The following is a 22,301-nucleotide window of genomic DNA, read 5'->3' on the forward strand; positions in this document are numbered from 1 at the left end:
AACTGAATATTAAACAGATACAAAAAACCCTGTCTATATATTAAATAGATTAAATAACCACAAGGGAGAAAAAAAATAATTCAAGTAACTTTTTTAATACTCTATTCTGTCTAGCTATACATCCTGAGGATATAGTCTAAGAACAAAATTTAAAATTCAAGTAAATCTTAAACTTTACCTGTTAATAGTAGTGCTATTGCTGATGTGATTCTGAAACTATTGGTGTATATTACAGGATAGAATAAATTAGAAAATATATGGATGCTGGGATAATTTCTCAGTGTGAGAGAAGAGAAATATATATGGAAGATAGAATGATGAGAAAAGATCTAATGGTGCTGGATTTGCATTAAAGATAAATGTATCAACTCATAATTTAAACACACACACACACACATTTTCTAGCTCTGTCCACAGAAAAGGCTGAGAAGCAATAAACAAACCTAACACCTAGATCTTAACTTTCAAATACCATTTGCTACAAAAAGGAACTAGGCTTCTTTGGGAAAATAGCTGAATCTGGGTCTAGGCAGGGAAAGTTCAAGGTAACGTCCTGGAGCATCTTGTGCTAGAAAGCATGGAAGTGCTCCAAGATTAATGGGGTCATGCAAGAAAGACACAGGAACAGAATTAAAGGGACCATTACTAGCTAATTTGGGGACAATTTGAACATCTAATAAATATAATGTAATAGTAACAATGTTTTAAAGTGAAATAATTTATGAGCCTCTACAGATACAAGGGTAAATGAAGGCAAGGTGAGAAATCAAAAGCTCTGTAGACAAAAACAGCTATAAATGCAGAAGGAATAATACAATTAGAAAAAAGACATTTTACAAACTCTAGTGTCATGACTTACACAGGTCAGGATCATTAACACATGGGGAGGAAATGATGGAGACCAGGATACTCACATAATGTCTGCATAGAACTCCACAGATAACTGATTGTAAATCACCTTCACAATGCAGAGATCTGGTGGAGCTGCTTTAGTCAAATGATGGAGCAGAGCAACCCAGTCATGGCACAAACTGACATCATGTGCCTTCTGATGGGAGACACCCCCCATGAGGCTTTCTGAGATCCAAATAAAAACAGAAAAACAGACACTGCTATACAAGACAGTGTAGGGACAAGATGGATTATATACCAGATAACATTCATTGAAGCGATGTTTATTTTCTTCTTATGGTTTTATTTTTGTGCTTATATAGCATAGTGTCTATTGTCGGGAGATGCAAGTGAAGTCTTCACGCTTAAATTATCACTATGTCCACAACTTGCTTTCAAATAGTTCAGAAAAAGAAAAAAAAACATTTTATATGAGGATGAAGGAAGGACAGGAGGGGGGCGGATGAGAGTAGCACAAATGTGTGCAAATGGGGCAAAATTTTAATATTTAGAGAGTTTAGGTGAAAAGCCTATGGATGCTCATTTTACTATTCTTTCAACTTTTCTGTAGGTTTGGATTTTTCAGAATAAAATCTTTGGGGAAATAAGATAGTGCTTGACACAGGGCTTCACATGTAGAAAAGGCTCAAAACTATCATACTCTGCCCCGGCAAACTCGTGTGCATGTGCCCTTATAAACACACACACACACACACACACAGAGCTAAGGACCAATGGACCAAATAATTATCCAAAAGCAAAAGCTATTATCAAATTCAACCATTCACACCATGGTAGCCCATCTATATTCAAATGTAAGTATCGGTTATTGCTGTTGAATTAATTTGCAGGGGTGCTTTCAAGGCACCAGGTGTTATATATTCCTAAAATTTATTAGTTATTATTTTCATCACTGTATCCCCAGAAACACCAAGAAAACAGTGTCAAGGTTTCTGGGAATAGAGTGATGAAAATAATTAAGGCTAACACATATTGGGTATATAATGCCAGGAATTTTTTTCGTATGGTTTACAACGATTAACTCAAGTAAACCTCACAACAACCTCATACACAGGTTCTGTTATTAATGACAAAGGAGGAAGCTAAGGAGCAAGGAGCCCAAGTAACTCCCTAGATCATGTAACTTGACAAAACTAGGAAGTGTCAGCGCTAGGATGCAAACCAAGCCCAAGCTCTTACCACCGATGCTGGATTGGATAGATGTTTGTTGATTATGTGGATTCAAGGGGGAGCCTTGAGAATGGTGATGGGCAAAGGACAGTCATAGGAGAAAAGAATGAGGGCTCGGTCTAAAGAAGGAGGTGAGGAAATGACATTCCAGAAGAATAAAACTGGATAAAAAGCATGAGAGTTGGACAGAGTACTCATAGGTGGCATGGAAAAAGCCATGTGGAACCGTCCCCACAGTCTAACCAGCAAATGTCTCTTACCAGCTTCCCTTTACAAGCAGATACAAATAGAACAAACTCTTGTGCCCGGAGCAGGAAAGGCTGATTGGCGCTCCTGAGACCTGAGTTCACCTGCCATGAGTAGTTATAAAAAAAGACTCCCAGACAAAGGGTCCCTCTGCTTCCCTTACTTCACAGAATGTGGAATCACAAGCTGCTAGTACATCTTGGGCTTTTTTAATTCTTTGGAAGGTCTAGATTGACTTTGAGTCATCATCTCTCGCCGGAATCCTGGGCTCAGAGCAGAAGTGAGCGAGAACAAGTGAGCTTTCTGGGAGACACATTTGACTCCCACTTGTTATTTCATTCTCCTGATCAAGAAAAGTGCTTGCCCAATGGTAATCTTGTATTAGAACACACGGGTGAGCCAGGAGCCCTCAAACGAGGCAAAGAGCCCTTGGTTACAAGCTCACTGCGTCGCCACACCCATACCACCGCTGAGCTCATCAAGATTGATTTTTCCTCTTTTCTCTTCTCTGCCTAGCCTGGGACACCTACCTTTCAACTTCATACCTAAGCCCTATGTCTCCAGCAAAGCCTTACTTGATCACTCCTGCCTCTGTATTTCTTCAGCATTTAGATCTTTCTATGATGATGGAGCTGGGTGATCGTGATTTCTATTTCCAGAGCTCTTAGAGAACGCCAGATATTGTACTGAGCATACGAGGTGTGTTGCTCATTTAATTTTATTTAATCTGCACATCAACCCACTGAGGTAAGAGTGACTGATCGTCCCCATTATGCAGATGAATAAACTGAGCCTCACAGAAGTGAACATGCCCAGGATCCCATGGTTGTTGAGTATCTACAGGATAACTGGATGAATTAAATATGGAATAGGATGGCCTAGATGGAAGGGCTTGAAGAGCTGGAAGTTAAGTATGAGGTCCTAGGGCACAAGGGTCGGTGGTTTATAGTGGCTTATACCGCACAGAACACAGGGGAGCCTCAATATATACTGGTTGTTTGGACTGTGTCCTGATCCCCACACACCAAGAGGAAGGGCTCGCCAGGTATCTGCAATAAAAATGTGCTGTGAAAAGTCCATCAAGAAAGGGTCACGATAAGCCTTGTGTTCAGGTCTTAAGAAGAACAGCTCTTTTAGTCACTGACCAGTCTCCCCCACCACCTTAGAAGTGGGGAGACGAATACGGAAGGAGACATTAAATGCTATACACTGTGCTAATCACCTTATATAGATACTTCCCAAGGTCCAGAATCTTCAGGTGCTTGCTAAAAATGTTACTTTTGATCGCTGTCCTAAACCTACTGAATAAACATTGCTGGGAATAGGCCTCGGAAAAGGCATTTTAAACATTCATCTCAGTTCATTTTGCAGAGAAATAAAATTTAAGAACTTTTGTTTTATATAATTCTCATCGAATGCTCAGAGAATCATGAAAGGTGGATACGATTATCCCAATTGATAAATGAGTAAAGTGATGATCCAGGAAAGTATGATACAGACCTCCTTCCTTCAGGGTCACTTCCTTGAAGAGCTTTCCACTGTGGCACTGACCGATGGATGGGGGCAGCACAGGCCAGAGGAAGGGTGGACATATGGGTCTTTTGTTTTTTTTTTTTGCCTTAGAGCATCTGTGTCACCTGGGCTAGGAACCCAGGCACGGGAATCACAGATGTAGAACCAACTTCTGGCTTCACTATTCGCTCCTTGCAAGAACTTGGACAAGCTATTTAGCCTCTCAAGATTTCAGTGCCCTTCCCTATAAAATGGAAATAATGGTACCTTCTTCACATGATTGCTAGAAAACCTGAATGACCCCATGGATTTAAAATGCCTAGCATGGCACCTCCAACAAATAGATGCTCAATTAAATGTTAGCTGTTTCTAGTACAAGATTCAGCTCAGAGGGCATCTCTTCAAGCACATCTTCTCTGAGCACTGGCCCCAGTCTCCTCGTATCCCTTGATTTAACCACCGTGTCCTTTGTACTCTTTCTGCACCATCTATTGGCTTCTATTCCATCTTCCACACCAGGTGGAAAATATCTGTTTACAAAGTCTGATTCCCTTTCTGAACTGTGAGCTCCTTGAGGACAAGACAAGCATCCATTCTGAAACCTTAGGGCTTATCTCCATCAGTGCTGAAAAATTTATTTGAATGGCTTATCCTGGATGGCCAGCTGAATAACTGACTGGCTGAATGAATGAATGAATAATGTAACTGAACCCACGAACAAATCATTGTGGAAATGAATAAATGAGAGAATTAAAGAATGAGTAAATAAATGAGAGTTTAATAAAGGAATTCAAGAAATAAGTTAGTAAAGGGGGGGTGAATTTATGAATGAGCAAATAAGTCAATGGAAATCACGTTGCAATCATTCTCCCCACCCTTGTGCTGAGACCCCTGTCCTTACCCCCCGTGGTTGGAGCCAACCGGCCGCGCTAAACTGGTGTGAAAGGCATTTCTCTAAGTGCCTGTGAAAACTCATGGCAATTCAAAGGTGACAGGGCTTTGCTTTCAGGGTAATGCTACAGCTTTATGACTTAGTAGTTTTCTTTAATGGCCCAATTTAGCAGGAGATTATGCCGTCTGCCGCCAATCCAGAGAGACCCCTTTAAAGCTTGGGCCTTCCACACAAGCAGATCCACTCCCCAGCTTCACCTAAGAGACCAGGCTTCTGGAAGCTCTATGTGGTCACCACGCCTTGGCTGACAGCATGATGTATTAAACAGGGAGACAGACATTTAAAAAAAGCTTCCCTCTTCTAAGCTGGTGAATGACCATTCTTCAGCCCCAAAGAGTCCTCTGGAAAACACTTGATTTACAGAAAGCAACAACACAAGGATTATTCCAACTGGTTCAACTACTAGCGAGCCACCGTGCATATGTCACCCACGAGCGAGTCTCAACCGAGAAACGATGCTTGGGCTACCGGGGACACAGCCTGTGGTCTCCTGTCCGGATCGACCTGAACCTGCTGCCCACAGAGAAGCGACATGTTTCCAAGGGAAGGGGGAAGAAGAGAAGGAGAAAAACCTATATTTTCTCCACCACCTGCTCTGTGTCAGTCACTCTCCAACACTGTTTAAATGTTAACTCATTTAACTTGACTAGATACCAATCATAAAAAGCTATTGTCATCACCCGTCATGTACAGAGGGAGAGACTGAAATACAAAGACCAGGGGCCTTGTTTGTGGTCCCTAAATAATTATAATAGATAATAACGATCATGATTTGGAGGATGTAATAAGTACCAGACATTGTCCTAAGACTTTTAATTAATGCATATGAACACATTATACAACCATGTCCTTCAAAAATTGTAAGCCATGAGTAAGGAGCTTGGAGTTTGCACAGGTAGAAGGGGAAGGGAATGAGGAGGCATGGTCAGATCTGTTTTTAAAGCATCACTCTTGCTGTTGTGTGAATTATGAATCAGAGTGGGAAAGATCCGGGTGTTTTCTTACCACAAGGACATGAGATGATAAATTCTGTGGACTTGGGGGACCGTATCTTAATCATTTCTATAGCCTCAGTGCCTTGTCAGTGCCTGGCCAGAGCAGGCAACCAATGCATAATGATTCAAATAGAAGAAGGTTGCCTCCCATGCTTTAGACCCCTTTGATAAGAAGTACTGCATACCAGACAGAGCAAAAAATTTAGATCTGATGGCTCTAATTGGAATCCTCTTCGTATAATTACTAGCCTCATTAGCACATTTGTAAAAAGGGGACAATATTCCAGCTACTTCACAGTGATGCATCTTGAACTAGTCCTGTGCCCAGTAGATATTCGGCACAGTTTTACACAGTCTGTAATCAAGTCACAATTTTTTGGCAACAGTACTTCTGCAATGATGGTTATCCAAAACATGATTAAGAAAACAAACTTGAGAACTTGAGCCCAGCTTGTCCTTGTAGAAGAATTTGGCAGGGCAATGGAAGCTAATACTTCCTTTTCGGGGTGTGTGAGTGTGTGTGTGTGTGTGTGTTAGCAGTGGAGTGTTCGGGGGTAGAAAGCAGCCAATAGGAGATACCAAGACAAAACTTGATTACAAATGCACATGGCACCAACAATTGACTTCTACTTCTCTTTGGTGTAAAATAAAGCTGCAGAAAATCAACAACGCACTAAGAAGTTCGGGGAGAAATAAATGTGCCATAAGTAAGTGGTCCCGTCCTATGTCATGGGTAACTCTTGTTTCCTGTACACTCACATACCCTTGTGCAGGCCATACATGAAACTGCAAACTCAGTGATATTGTTCTAACTTCGGGAAGCAAGGCCAACGACTGTTAGACCGAACTGAATGGACACATTCCTTTCTTTCTGTCAGTGACTTGGATGATCATCTATTACCTGCAATCCCACTGCACACTTATGTACAGGAATACTGGAGACACTTTAATTGCAGCTTCTCTGCCTACTCCATTATGCATGCTTTGATGAGTTTTAATGAAACCAGAGCCTGCTGCCAAAGGAGTGAGAAACAGAGCATCATAATAGCAAGAGGGTTAAGATATGGAAACTTGCAAGGTGGTTTGCAAATGGATTAGGGGCTCTTTGAGAAGGAAAACAAGTTTTGCTTTCAAGATTTGACTAAACCTTCCTTGCAAACTTCTTGCAATGCCTGATGATCGCTGTACAGGTCTAGATACACGAAACCGGCATTGTATCCATCAAGACGGGAAATAAATGTGTTTTTGTTAGTGGTTCTAGACAATTTTGCATCTCAATATGCAATTATACTGCACAGAGGAAGAACAGTGTGTGGCTGGGAAACATCTTTTAACATGTTGACAAGGTGTCCTGTTAACATTCAAAATGGCAAAATGTAAACAGTTGAATGAGTTGAAACGTCAAGTTCTAGGGAAAATCTTGTCAGAGTGCCTCACCCTTCTAATTCTGCTTTATTGATACGGGAAAGCTTCCCCTCAGAAATGCTCCCTCCAGGCTCCTAGAAATCCCTCCAGTCTCTGAAATCTCATGGCAATGCAGAAGGAATAAAGACATTATTTCTGGCAAGAGGAAATAGCTATCTTTTGCAAGTCGGATGGCCTTATAGATGTTATCTATACCACTAGAACAGCAGTGAGAGTGAAAAAGGTCATGGTTAATATTACATCATGATATTTGGCTACTCTGTTTCCTGATCATCTACATTTGGGGGCTAGGAACTTTGCAGGTATATTTATTCCTCAGATTAATCTCGAAAGGAAGACATTTTTATTCTCCATCTTCCTGATAAGGAAACCAAGATCCAGAAATGTTAAATGACTTGTCCAAGGTCACACGACTAGAATGTGCCAGCACTAAAATAGGAACTCCAGTGTGACTCCAAAACATGTGTTCCTCTCACTAGCCATTCTTATGTTTGGAGAAAAGAAAAGGTTTGTGGAGGCTGGAGAGCAGTGAAAGGTCTTGGGGGCAATGAGGAGGAGCAGGACACTTTTCACTCTTGGACTTGCAGAAGAGGCTGCAAATAGTAGGAATGACTCAAGCCCAGTTAAGAATAGACATTAAGGCAATATCCATGGTTCCAAACTGTCACTGATGTAATGGGTCAGGGCCTTAGTCTAAGATAAATTATGGGAAGTGGAAAGAAAAAATAGAGAAAGGCAGAAATTAATCTTCAGTTTGGCTGTGATTTCTCAGCAGTCCATTTACACTGGACTCATTAGAGTATGTGTAAAAGTAGATCCAGGAATTCCTGACACTCTGTCTCTCACTTTCCATCCAGGACCTCACAGTCCCATGGAACACAGAAGTAAACATCAGTGGTTATAATGCAGTGTGATCAGTGTCATGGTAGAAATATTCAGAAAATGAGAGGAGAGCACACCCAACCTGTAGGTACCAAGTGCATGAGTCAAGGTTCTCCAGAGAAACAGAACCAACAGGATATAAAAACCCATATATATATTTTTTTCCAGTGCAAAATTGGCTCACAAGACTGTAGAGGCTTGGTAAGTCCAAAATCTGCAGGGTAGACCAGGAGGCTGGAGACCTAGCAAACAGCTGCCGTTCAATCCCAAAGACAGAAGACAGTCTGCTGGCTGACTTTCTTCTTGCTTGGGGGAGGTCAGTTTTTGTTCTGTTAAGACCTTCAACTGATTGAACAAGGCCCACCTACATTTTGGAGGGTATTCTGCTTTATTCAAAGTCCACTGATTTAAGTGTTCATCTCATCTAAAAAACCCCTTCACAGAAGCATTAATGATAATGTCTGACCAAATATCTGGACATCATGACTCAGCCAAGTGGATGATATACTCACCACATTCTCGTGTATCATCAACACACACTTCCTGTACAGGCACCTCAGATGTTCGCTAATTCCAGCTGCTTCCTGTATCCTGCTCTTTCTCCACTTCTGTCTTTCCCTTTGCATTGATCCCAGTGCCCAGCACTTCCTCACTTCCAGATGGCATCTAACTTATCCTGTGTGTCTACCTTACATTCATTTGCATCCAGCAATACAATTCTCAGTCCTACTAGATTCTTTGTCGTCTCAAATGCGTCCCTCCCTACTTGCCCAACTAGACCGGCATAGCCAAGGATGATCACAAACTTTACATCATTGGCTGAAACTGTACACATTCAGGCTAAGGGGACTTTTACCACCAGGTAGTGGCATGGGACCCAGATGTCCCTTTGAACAAAACACTACATTCTGGTATATGCCACAGTTTCCCTTAGTTGTCCACTTGCCCCTTAATTACTCATCACCTGAGTGGCTTATCAACTTTTAGAGTAAGCTAGCTCTCGAAGTCTCTCCTTCATGTATGTTTTTTGCATCGATCTTAACCTCCCTTCGACTGAACCTGCAAAGGGAGGTCCTTTCTGCTTCAAGTGGGAACCTAATGGACAAAACCATGCTTCATATATTTGCATGGTTTGTGGATTTCACTCACCACGCCCACCTCACCACCATCCTTGATCCTTGATGAATTCAAATCATTTTTTCCCCCAGGCTTCTTTGGACGGTTCTTTATAAACAATATATTTTCCATTTGCCCCACTAGATATACTTTCCATCCTCCTGTAGCCTTCTCTGTGCCCGGGAAGGCTGACTAAAGGCATTACACCAATAAGTGCTCTTGCCTTCTGAATTCTAGCAGAATTTGCTCGACGGAAACCTAGGAAGGAGACTGGAAGTGGTGAGGAGAGACTGAGGATACTCCCCAAGCTCCTTGATGGCTGTTCCCAAACACGTCACAGTTGTCTCAAGGCACAGATTCTTCACATCCTGCCCTCCTTCTTGCTCTGGCGAAATGCCCTCCCCTCACCTCCATGGGCCTGATGGTGGGAACATCTCCTTTGTTACTAGCTCTATAGTACAGTATATTCCCATAATTTCTTCTTGTACATTCATCCCTTTGTAAACAGTCCCTAATGTAAGCCAGATCCAGTCCTCCAGAGAGGGGAACAGTGCTAAAGACCGTGTATAACCTGAGGATGGTGGCTTGTTGTTGGTACTCAGAAAGTTGCTCATCTTTCCTTCAGGGTCAGCTAAATAGTCTGGCATGCTCAAGAATGATCTATGATAAAAACTGGAGTTTGGGATTAACGTATACACACTACTGTATATAAAATAGATAACCAATGAGGTCCTACTGTATAGCACAGGGAACTCTACTCATTCTGTAATAACCTATATGGGAAAAGAATCTGAAAAAGAATGGATATATGTATATTTATCACTTTGTTGTACACCTGAAATTAACACAACATTGTAAATCAATTGCACTCCAATATAAAGTAAAAATTAAATTAAATTGAAAAAAAAAAATTCTTCTTTTCCCTGGAATTAAGATAGCCGATTTCCTTGCTGGGAAACTATAGTTCAGATTATGGATCTTGAGAAACTTTTGCTTGTCCCTAATCAAGTCACTGTGATCCTTTTATTTTCTAGTCATTCAGGTACATGCATTTTTCAGTGTTCTAAACTAGCAACTCATCCTGGTGAGTTGGGTGGTCCCCACAAATGTGCAGGATCAAGGGACCCTGGAACCTTGTTCCTGACATTCATTTGCTCTTTCTGAAAATGCTTTCCTTTGCATCTTCTTCTGGCCAGTTCCTACCCTCCATCCAGCTCTTAGAGACGTTTCCTGCCTGCCTGATAGCTCTTCCACGAGAGGCTGGGTTAGGTGCCCCTCTTGTGGGCTCTCAACACACACTACACATGTGCTATCCTTGTCAAGACATTTTAATTGTTGCTGTGTCTTTTCCGTGATTAGCCTGTGGAGGAGACTGAAATAATACTCTTATGTGTTGAATCGTGTCCCCCAAAATGATCGCTTAAAGACCTAACACTCTGTACCTGTGAATGTGCAAGGCCTTAATGGGAAATAGATTCTTCACACATGTAATCCAATTAAGATAACGTCATACTCCATTAGGTTGGACCCTAAGCCAACATGACTGGTGTCCTTATAAGAAAAGAGGAAACAGACACACGGACATGTGAGGGGAAAATGTCACTATGATGTAATCACACAGAAGCAGGGAGACAGTCCCAGGGATGCAGAGATTGAGGGGCTGCTTCTAGGAGCCCAGGAGCACCCACGGGTCAAGCAAACTGCCAGATGCTAGGGAGAGGCCAGGAAGGAGACTCCCCTACAGGTTTCAGAGGGGTTGTGGCCCTGCTAGCACCTTGATTTTGGTCTTCTACCCTCGAGAACTGTGAGAAAATATACTCCTGGGGTTTTGGAAGCCACTCAATTTGCGGAATATTGCTAGACCAGCCCAAAGAGACTAAGACAGACACGATTGTGTATCCTTTGCAGTTTGTGCAGTGCCTGAAATGTGCAAATTTACACTGAGGTGAAATAAATTGTACATCATTTAGAGATATGTTAAAAGTAGGCCAAGTGTGTATTCCTGAAGAAACTTAACTCTTGATCTTTCTCATCCCTCTCTCCTACCCCCTAGTGTCAGAATGCAGCCTGGGTTATGGCACCCTGTCGAAATCTGTAGAAGCCTAGATTCAGTCCACTTTACAGATAAGCCTAATCACCCCTTAAGTTACTCCTATAATTTGTCCTACTGTCCCCATGCAGAGATCACACTGCCTTACACCAAAGAGGGCAATTGCTCCTTGAACACTCGTGGACATCATCTCCCCAGGATCACCCAGTGGTAGGTAAGATGCAGAGACTTAAATCTCCCGGGGCGGGGGGGAAGGTGCCACCTCACCTATAGAAATGGGGAGCTACCCCCAGGGTACTCTGTAAAGAGAGATGCAAGGCAGCTGGGATTCAGATTTACAGTTTTCCACAACTAAAACCCGCCCTTTACCCTCATGACATCCATTTGCAAGTAAGTATCTGCAGACTTAGGGGAAACTTCTCCTTTTCTTTGGAACCTCAAATGATCTCTCAGGGAGTTCTAAATGAGGGAGGCCTGAGGGGCCACTTAGCTCCAGATACTTATTTTCGAGATGCACAGCCAGTCTGGGAGCACCCAGCCGACTGGCACAAAGAGTAGAAAGAGAGAGAACCCAGGTTCCCTGCGTCCCAGCTTGGTTTACACTCTCTGTGTTATGCCCCAGGAATGCCTCTGAAAAGTGCAGAGACCAGCAGCTTTGTGCTCTTAGAAACCGGAGTTAAACACACAGCAAGTCTTCTCTGGCCATTTCCTCCCTCCTTCCGTTCCCCCTTCCCCTCCCTCCCTCCTCCTCTCCCGCCCCCTTCCTCTCTTCCCTGGACCACTGTGTCACACTTTTCCTAGTGTCGTAAGTCACTCACATTTAAGAACAGTTAATATTGACAAATAAAAAATTACGTATTTCATTATCGTTATATTTAGGCATTAAAAATGTTTGTCAGTTAAATATGGATATAATTCGCCTACACAGAAGTTTGCTTTTACTTTTACAGGTATTTTAGGAAAACGAAAACAAAACCAAACACCTATATATTTTGCAATTGCATGTGACCAGAAAAGCATATTTCAAAGAAATCCCCAATCGTGCACAACGCACCCTATCAATTTTGGGACATAACTCAGAGGTCCTGATGCCTTCCGCATCACATCAGCAAAATGGCAACATTTAATATATGTAAACATTCATCTTTAGCCATTCCTGGACAAAGTATCAAACATAAATCCCGAGAGAAGTCTTTCCAAAGAGAGGCAGAGCATTTCATGTAAGTGAGACCTATGAATCAGTGTCATTGTACTTACATTATTTTGGAGAGTTAAATTTGTCAAGCTATATTTAATGTATGTATTTTAATTTCAAACTATATATTTTAATGAAAATAGGATGTCTATGCTTGTCTCTTAAATGCAAGGTGTAAAAACATATATTTAAAAACATATACATTCATAGAAAAACACACATATGCATTCATAGCAAAAAGTCCCAAGGAAATTCTAACAATAAAATATCAATAGCAATCCCTGGATTGCGGTTTGTAGGTGACTTTAACATTTCTTCACACTTTTCTTCTTTTCCTTAAAGTTTCCATAATTAGCATTATTTTTATAACAAAAATAAAAGCACGGCTTCAAGCAAAACATAAGCAATACAAAGTATCCAATTAACGTTTTAGTGATATAGATTATTGCTGCACCAGAAGGTCTTGTTTGCTTCCTGAGTCTTGACTATTAGTCCCAGGATTTATTATCTCGAGCAAGTCATGAAATTCTCATGTGCTCTTTCCTTCTATGTAAGATAGAGTTAAAAATATCCACCTCAGATTTTTGTTGCCAAGAATTAAAAGGGATGATATTTGTAAACTCTCAGTTCTGTTCCCAAAGATGGTAGGAGCTGAGGCATTGATGCCATTACCACAAATCCTATTATTATTTGTCACACCCATCACTCAGCAGGCACTGATCTCCTCTGCCTTCTTCTGCAAACAAAACACTTCCTCCTTTTCTTGTAAATTGTGGACTGGGGACAAATTGCATCAGAATCATTTGGAAAGCTCAACAGAAGTGCATTTACTGAATTTAGAATTTCTGGGTCTGCAAAGTCTATTTTTAGCATGATTCCCCAGAGATCCATATGTTAATTAATTTTGAAAATAACCAAGATCCACTGAGAAGCCTACTTCTTGACCAGGTTGTTGAACATTATAGGCTGGCACAACCGTGAAAAGAAAACAGTAACGCAATTTCTAATTATGTTATAGGGCTATTGAGAAGCAGCTAGCATACATTTTGAAGAGATGAAGTATGATGGAAATGAAATGAAATGGCATCCAATTCCATGTAACTAGCATTTTCTGCAGAAAACCTGTGGCCTTTTGTATTCAGATGGACAAATTACTGCTAAATGTCCTCAATCACCATTTTGGCAATGGCTTGCTTGCATTTCTACCTGTGATACTGCATGCTATTTTCCCTGATTTTACTGCCTCATGAATGACAATGACTATGCCTTATTTCTCTGCATATCCTGTGTGGCCAGGACAGTGTCTGGCTATAGACAGACCTCCACAGATGTGGTCGCCCTGTTGCAGCGAAGTCTGGGGCCTGAGGACTCAAAGAGCCTTAATAGGCTCCTACTTTTCTTCTTCATTACATGATTCTGCTGGTGTCTCCGAAGGCCAGTGCTCAAAACAAACAAACAAACAAAAAATGTGTATGTGCCAATTGACATTCTAAACAGAGGGAGTGCTTGCATTGCTATATTTTTAAATAAATATTACATCAGGTTTGGGGTGTGGAATTATTTTTTTAAGAATAAATTAGTGATCACATGCTGCTTCTAAACCCATGTAATAATCGGCTCTTAATACGTCCGTAGGCACTTTAGAAAAAAGTGACAAGATGTTATGAGATTGCCAGGGAAAATAGAAATAGCTCAGTGTTTTGGTCAGGCATCTGCGGGATAACTACCCTGGCTAGTTACAGCAATACGGATGATTTTGTTTCATCCTCACAACTCTAAGAGGCAGGAACTACTATTTCCATTTCACTGATGCAGAACTGAAGCTCAGAGTGACCCTCGGAGTCACACGGTCCTCAGAGCCAGACCTGAATCAAGCTTTCCCACTTCCTGAATCAGGGCTTTCTATTGATTTTGACTTTTGTTTTTTTGTCTGTTGGGTTATTTTCCTTCTCTTTCTGTTTTTGAATTTTAAGAGAGACATGACCTTGTTCAGCTCTGCAGAAAATGCTTGATATTTAATTCTTGGTTCAGTGGAACCTTGTCAAGACCATTAACAGGTTTTCTTCTCTCATGAAAATAACCTAGCTGTTAACTCCTATTAGTTACCTAAATACCATTTCCCCCCTGAAGTTGGTCCTTTAAATTTTTATTTATACAAGCATGCCCTTCCAGTGGATTTCCCTTTGCATCACGTAGTGACATGAAGCATGAGTAGGAATTCTGCACCCTTACCTGTGATGTTGCAGTACACTTGGAAAGGTCCCAGGGTCCCACTGCCATCTGAGTCGATGTAGAAGAAACCAGCTGTGTTGCCTTGGTGCCTGTACACCTCGCAGGATTGCTCGTAGAGGGCTGGAAAGACACAAAGGCAGCAGAGAAGAAACTTGGCTTGGCTCTGCATATCCCTTTGGAGGATCAGTAACTCCTACTTATTATATTTACTTCCAGTTGTGATTTCTTTCCTTTCTCCTATAACCTCAACTTTCCCCCCAAGCCTTAACAAACTAGTGCCCCAATGTTTGATGGGCTTGCATCCTCCATTCATCCTAATGTTCATTCTTCTACACAACTCCGAGGTTACATCCTCCAAAATGTCTCCCCTTCCCTCTTAAACAGCCCTTCCCTATGCTGATGTGTTTGTCCTTCCCCTACGCTTGCACAGCTGTGAAGCTAGGGCATCATACACTGTTCTGTCTCCTACAATAGTTCCAGAATCTTTAAGAGTGGTGGCAGTGTGTAGTTTGAGGCTGTGCTCCAGCATCTAGCAGAAGGCCACACTCACAGTGGGAGATCAAAAGTTAAAAATGTACAAAAATAATAAATGCTGGAGAGGGAGTGGAGAAAAAGGAACCCTCTTATTAAACGGTTGGTGGGAATGCAAATTGGTGCAGTCACTAAGGTGAACAGTACGGAGGTGCCTTAAAAAACTAAAAATAGAACTACCATATGATCCCACAATCCCACTCCTGGGCATATATCTGGAGAAAACTCTAATTCAAAAAGATACATGCACCCCAATGTTCATTGCAGCGCTGTTTACAATAGCCAGGACATGGAAGCAGCCTAAATGTCCATCAACAGAGGAATGGATAAAGAAGATGTTGTGTATATATATATATATATATATATATATATATATATATACAATGGAATATTACTCAGCCATTAAAAAGAATGAAATAATGCCATTTGCAGCACCATGGATGGACCTAGAGATTATCATACTAGGCGAAGTAAGCCAGATAGAGAAAGACAAATATCATATGATATCACTTATATATGGAACCTAAAAAAATGCACAAATGAACTTATTTGCAAAACAGAAACAGACTCACAGACATAGAAAACAAATTTATGGTTACCAAAGGGGAAAGGGGGAGGGGGAGGGATGAATTAGGAGTCTGGGATTAACATGCACACACTCCTAAATATAAAATAGTTAACCAACAAGGACCTACTGTAGAGCACAGGGAACTATACTCAATATTTTGTAATAATCTATAAGGGGAAAAAAATCTGAAAAATAATATATATATATATATATATATATATATATATATATATATATATATATATGTATATCTGAATCCCTTTGTTGTACACTTGAAACTAACACAACATTGTACATTAACTATACCTCAGTAAGAAAATGTTTGATTAGTGAATGAAAAACTGAATATACAGTCATGACTTTTCATTTATAAAGTAAAATGACACAGTCTTATTTCTATATACCCAGAGCTCAGCACAATAACTGCCATATAGTAGGCGCCCAATCAAGTTTAGTCCATTTTGACTTAACAAGCATTTACTGAGTTCCCCATATGTGTCAACAGTGTTGTGGCCACCGAACAACAGACCAAGGATGTGGCAATGAGTCTGTGCCTTAGAAAGCTCGCAGCCTGGTTACAGCCACAAAGATCTTCATGTGCTCAGAGAGAGGCAGACACAGCTGTCCTGAGATGGGATACTCTGAACAGTCTGAAGGTAAAAGAAATTTATAAATCTCATTACACCCACATGAATGAATTTGGTAGGGTGGAAAGGAGGATCTGCGGCTTCACACATGAGAAAGTAGAATGTCGTCTGATGCTTGAGACAAAATAATGTAGCTCAGAGCAGCAGGTACGCATCCAATATTATGTCATCCTCCTGTGTTGAAAACACTTCAGTGGCTCCTGACAGTTTTTAAGATAGAGCACTAACTCCTCACTTAACTACCATGCCCCTGTGACTAATGTCCCAGCCCAGGAATACGAAGCTGTAGTTTGACATGATCAAGTGTGAGGGGTGCTTCAAATAATTCATTACAAATAAAGTTCTACAGCTTGAGAGGCTTTGAATTTGTATAAATTAGAGTGAATTCAAGGTGACCCTTGTACTCATGTAATTCTCCCTTGCAGTCATACACCGTTTCTGAAGCTGTGGGTCCATGGGCGGGTCAGTTTGCACCCTGCATATTGAGCATAACATATAGCTTATTTCTACTGGCCTAAACCTGATAACACACCAAGGTGTGTGTCACACATCTGATAACACACCTGGCAACCTCTAAGATAACTCATCAGCACCTCTTGGAATTCGCGCCCTCCCCTTGAGTGTGGTCTAGACTTACTGACCTGCTTCTGACAGAAGGTGATGTCATTGTCAAGACCAGGTTGTAAAAAGACACATGGCTTCCAACTCGGGTTCTTCTGGAGCACCTGCTTTCAGAGAAGCCGACTGCTAGGTCCTGAGGTAACCCTTTGAAGAGGTCCACAGCATGAGCCTGGAAGCTTCTCTCCAGAGTTTTAACTGAAGTGACAGTAGCCCTGGCTGACACCTTGAAGGCAGCCCCATAAGACTGGGCCAGAACTACCCAGCCAAGTTGCTCAAGGACCCACAGAAACTATGAAGTAATAATGTCTGTTGTTTCCAGAGAATAACTTTTGCTATAATTCATCATGCAGCAGTAAATAGCTAATATACTCTCAAAGCATTAATTCTCTCATGCGGTTATAGACATAAAAAAAGAGTCTATCTCATACAACTGAAGTAAGGATTCAGAGATAATCCACGTTCAGCACTTAGCATAGTACTTGGCACGTAGGAAGTGCTTGATAAATATAAACTATTATTATTATTAATGTTAAATTGTTTCATGCTATGTTGCCTCTTATTTTTTGTCAATTTTTTGCTTACTTAATTTTTTTTCATGAATCACAAGACTTGTTAAGAAAAACCAAGAGGCCTTACCTGCCTTCTGTGCAGAGATGATGACATTTACTTCTTAGCTTATTCTTTTGGTATTGACTATTGTATCTCTAAATTGTATGTCTATATTGCTACTTCTTGATTTTCCATATTTATAGGTCATCTGTTCACTTACCAACAGGAAAGATGAGAATTTAGCTTTTTTCATCACCTCTCCCCACATACAAAGAACTTTCGATTTCCACATACTGCCAATATAGTAGGATCACAATTTTAGTTAGATCAATCATTACTGTTTATGCTAATACAACAGCAAGCATGCTATTCACGAATGGCAAATATGATAATGTGGTTGTTTCCTTTCCTGAACACAATTTCATTTTTCTAGAAATTAATAACTGTCTTATTCTTCTTCTCATTTGCCTTATTTTCTAGGTATATATCACAAATTTAACTACAAATTCACTAACAACTCTCTAAAATGCCTTCCAAAATATTCAGGTGAAAACTAATTTAAATGGATACCTATGGGGAGAGAAAGAATGGGAGAAAGAGAGGAGAGGGACAAAAGCTAGGCCTTTCTGAATATGCCATATTTTTAACTTTGAAGCAATATAAATATTTTAAATAACCAAAAAAACAAAATTAAATATACTAGAAGAAAAGGTGCAATTCATAAATATGGAAAGGAAACTAAAATAAATGAATTTAACTACAAATTATTTCAGGTGATATTTAAATTCAGTATTTTCTTCTTAACTTTTTGTCTCAAAAAAATCAAATACATGCAAAGAGCACAGAGAGTAATAAAATAAACCTGATATCACAACTAGCTTCAACAATAACCAGTATTTGGTAATCTTGTTTCATCTCTAGTACCTGCGTTATCAGTTATGCATTGCCAGGTAACAGACCACTCCAGAACTGACTTAAGACCACAATCATTTCATGATTCTGCCCTCAGCAGAATGAAATAAAGATCAATGAAATAAAGAATTAGAAAATGATTATCAAGGATTTCTAAATCATTAGATGAAAAGTTGATGGGGGTCCTTTTTTAGTGGATGGATTAAATTAACAATACCCAAACTCACCGATCAATCTCAACATCCCCAAAAGTGATTATCAAGATGCCTGCAACGTGAGGTAATAAGAAATACACAGCACCACCTAAGATACATTCTTGCCAAAAATTTGAAGTTGAATCTAATCAAGCCCTGAGATTTAAACACTAATTCACAGTAAGAGGTAAAGAAACACACTCAACATTATAAAAACACAATCAGTTAAATTCAGATTCTGGGAACATCTGACTCAGTTTCTTCAAAAAATAAATGGCAAAAAGGGGGATAGAAATGCAGGAAACATATCAATCAAACACTGTGTATGGACCTAGTCAAGATCCTGATTCCAACAAAGCAAAGACAAAATTAAGAGAACCAGAAAAATTAAAATCAGATTTGGTATCTTTAAATAGTTTTAATTTTGGTTGGCTATGATAATGGTAGTGTGGTTATGTTCTAAAAGATAAAACGTTCATCTTTGTCAGAGATACATACTTAGGGATTTGTAGTAAAATGATTATGTCCACAATCTGTTTTTTAAAATACTTCATTGAAAACAAAGAGGGGCATAGTGGAAACAAAAATGGTAGCCTACTTCTTGGAGCAGGTGCTTTGGGGAGAAGATATATAGCTTTTGATGCAAGAGGAAGATCCAGAAAATTATCATTGAACCTATTAACGGTTATTTCTTTTCCTTGCATTTACAGAAAAACCAAGCCTCTTATTGTCATGTTTTCTAAACCAAATTCATGTGACAGCTTTTTCTGAAACTGAATTAAAAAGATCATTTTGTCTTTCGAAAAAAAAAAAAAAAAGAATGATGCTAGCTGTGGCGGGGGGGGGGTTGTTTTTTAATATAAATGGTTTTTATTAGGCTAAGAAAATTCTCTTCTTAATTTCTGTAAGTTTTTATTATGAATAAATGGTAAATACTATTGAAAGATTTTTATGCATCTATTGTGATGATCATATGGTTTTCTTATTTATTATGCTAATCTAGTGAAATTATGATTGATTTTTCCATTGTTCAAACAGGTTTGCTTTCCTGAAGTGAATCTCACTTGGTTGTGATGTATTATTCTTTCCATATATTGCTGTAATTGTGTATGTAACCTTGTATTCATTATTTTTGCAGATACAGGCATATATATATAGATAGATAAATTACTTCTTTATGGTTAAAAAGAAAAATGGTAGCCTACTGATAAATACTGAAACAGGGGAGAGTACATTGGGGACAATTATACTATTCTGTCTTTTTGTGTATGTTTGAAAATGTCTCTAATAATAATTATTATTTTTTTAATATTTGGACATTTCAGGTATTCTATGGATTTCAACTTCTTTGAAAAATCATCTTCTGGATCTTTCTGCCCTGTGGCTGTCTGGACTTGTATGCTTACAACCTGGCACATAGCTGTCTCCTCTGGCCATCCCCCCGCCATCATGCTGGACATTCCCCTTGAAACTAGCTTCTTCCCACAGCGTAATTCCCTCGAAATCCATTTGAGTTGTTTCATGCACCAATAGTTTATTTCTGTTTAATTGCTGAGTGGCATCCCATGGTATGGATATACCACAGTTTGTTTAGCAGTGAACCCATCGTAGGACATTTGGGTCATTCCCAGGTTTTGGCTGTTTCACTGGTGGCGTGTTTAACAGTTAAGCCATCGTAGGACATTGGGTCATTCCCAGGTTTTAGCTGTTTCACTGGCGGCATGTTTAACAGTCAAGCCATTGTAGGACATCTGGGTCATTCCCAGGTTTAAATCCCCTGGAGGCTTTCCCTCACCCCCCACCACCTCTGAATACTCTCTTTTTAACAGCATGCAATTCTTGATTCATTGATGAAATATATATCTAAAATCTCTGAAAATATTAATTGTAATATAGTTTTTTAGAAAATTTTCTTCTTTCTGTGTACATTATTTCCTCCAAGGTAGGGGCGTGTGTGTGTTTATGTGTTCACGTGCTTAATTGGCTTACTTGTTTTGTATTTTATTTTGGTCTCTGTTTTATCTGGCATGTTAGACTCTTTTCTGGGATGTCAGGTAATCTTGTGTGTTCCTCTCGTATTTAACAGTGGTCAGCACTAAGTGTCAGCACTAAGCAAACGTTTGTGGTTTGCCCTCCACGGGCTTTATTGTAGGGTTAAGTGGCTGGACAACTCCGTGGGAAACCCTCATGTTAATGTCTGTAGGGCTTCTCTCTTGGTCTTGCTAGAGTCTGTGATTTAGAGGGATATGTTACATGAGATTCGGAAGGTGGAAGTGACACCACACACATTCATTTTACGCTTGTGAGGTCGATGCAGGGTGTGAGATGCTGTTGCAGATGACACACATGGCTGCTTATCTTCTGACTTCAGTTGTAACTGTGGGGCAGCCAAGCCAGCTGGCATTCCAGACGGGCTATCTCCTACTTTAGCTTCCCTAACTCCTGGCCAGGTGCACTTTACATCTCTTATGATCACCTCGTTATTAAAGTTGAAGGTTGGGAAGTAGAAAGGGGCAAAGTGGATCAGCTGCTGACTGACAGGACCATTAAAAAAAATCAATTACTACTGTTTATGTGAAGTGATAGGAGGAAGTGAAGGGAAATTCCTATGTTCAATTCATCAACACTTCCAGGAAGTACTAGCATGATACTTGTTGATTAAATTGTTCTTTCTCTACTGCATGCCTAACACACTATATAACAAGTACTCTATACACACATATTGTAAGACTACTGATTTTTCAGTTAACTCTAGTCTCTGAGAAAAGTAAACAAAAGAGACATGGTTCTGATCTCAAGTAATTCAGGCTCTTAAACTCATCAAATTTAATCCCAATACCGATAGAAAATTTTAAAAGACCAATTCCTATAAAAGAAAGAGAAAAGGTATTTAAAGACTCCATAAGAAAAAAATACAGCAGGATCCAATTTTTTTTTCCTTAGATAATTCTTTAAAGAGCAGATAATCCTTAATGCTACTTATCCTTCTCCAAAAATCATCCAAATGTGTTATATGAAGTAAGTATAAAGGTGATCCCCAAACCTGACAAAAAGACCACACAAAAAGAAAAATTACAGCCTCACTTATGAATATAAATTTTAAAATTACAAGAATATTGGCAAATAGTACCCGATAGCATATTTAGAAAGGAAATTATGATCAAATGGGGGCTTAATCCAAAAATGCAGGTGTGGTTCAATATTAGAAAATGTACTATATCTATATATAGTCATCATAATAGGGCTAAGGAGAAACATGATATGATCTCGCCACTCATTTAAAAGATAACTAACGTGAAAACACTAGAATTTCCCACTCAGGTCAGAAAAAGAACAAAAACAAGCATCTTCATGATCCCTACTAATATTTCACACTGTGTTAGAGTTTCAGTCATCGAAATTAGAAGAGAAAAAACAACAGGAGGCATACAAATTAGAAAGGAAGAAGTTATACTCTTTTCACGGATAATCAGATTACATATCTAAAAATACTAAAATAATCAGTGTAAAATAACTAAAAACAAAAGTTGTAAGCTATAAGATTAACATATGGAAATCAACAGCTTTCCTCTATTACAGGCAAAATAAGTTA

At 39.7% G+C, this 22,301-nt stretch overlaps 1 protein-coding gene across 1 annotated transcript in view; it reads right to left on the minus strand.

The window, feature by feature from the left end:
• CNTNAP5 (contactin associated protein family member 5) overlaps positions 1–22,301 on the minus strand; it is an 877,159-nt gene that overhangs the window by 253,532 nt on the left and 601,326 nt on the right. The window contains exon 12 of the mRNA XM_061199178.1: positions 14,688–14,807. Within this exon, the coding sequence (XP_061055161.1) occupies positions 14,688–14,807 (120 nt within the window). The remainder of the gene's footprint in view (positions 1–14,687; positions 14,808–22,301) is intronic.

This window comes from Eubalaena glacialis, chromosome 1 (assembly GCF_028564815.1).
Source record: "Eubalaena glacialis isolate mEubGla1 chromosome 1, mEubGla1.1.hap2.+ XY, whole genome shotgun sequence".
NCBI lineage: Eukaryota > Metazoa > Chordata > Mammalia > Artiodactyla > Balaenidae > Eubalaena > Eubalaena glacialis.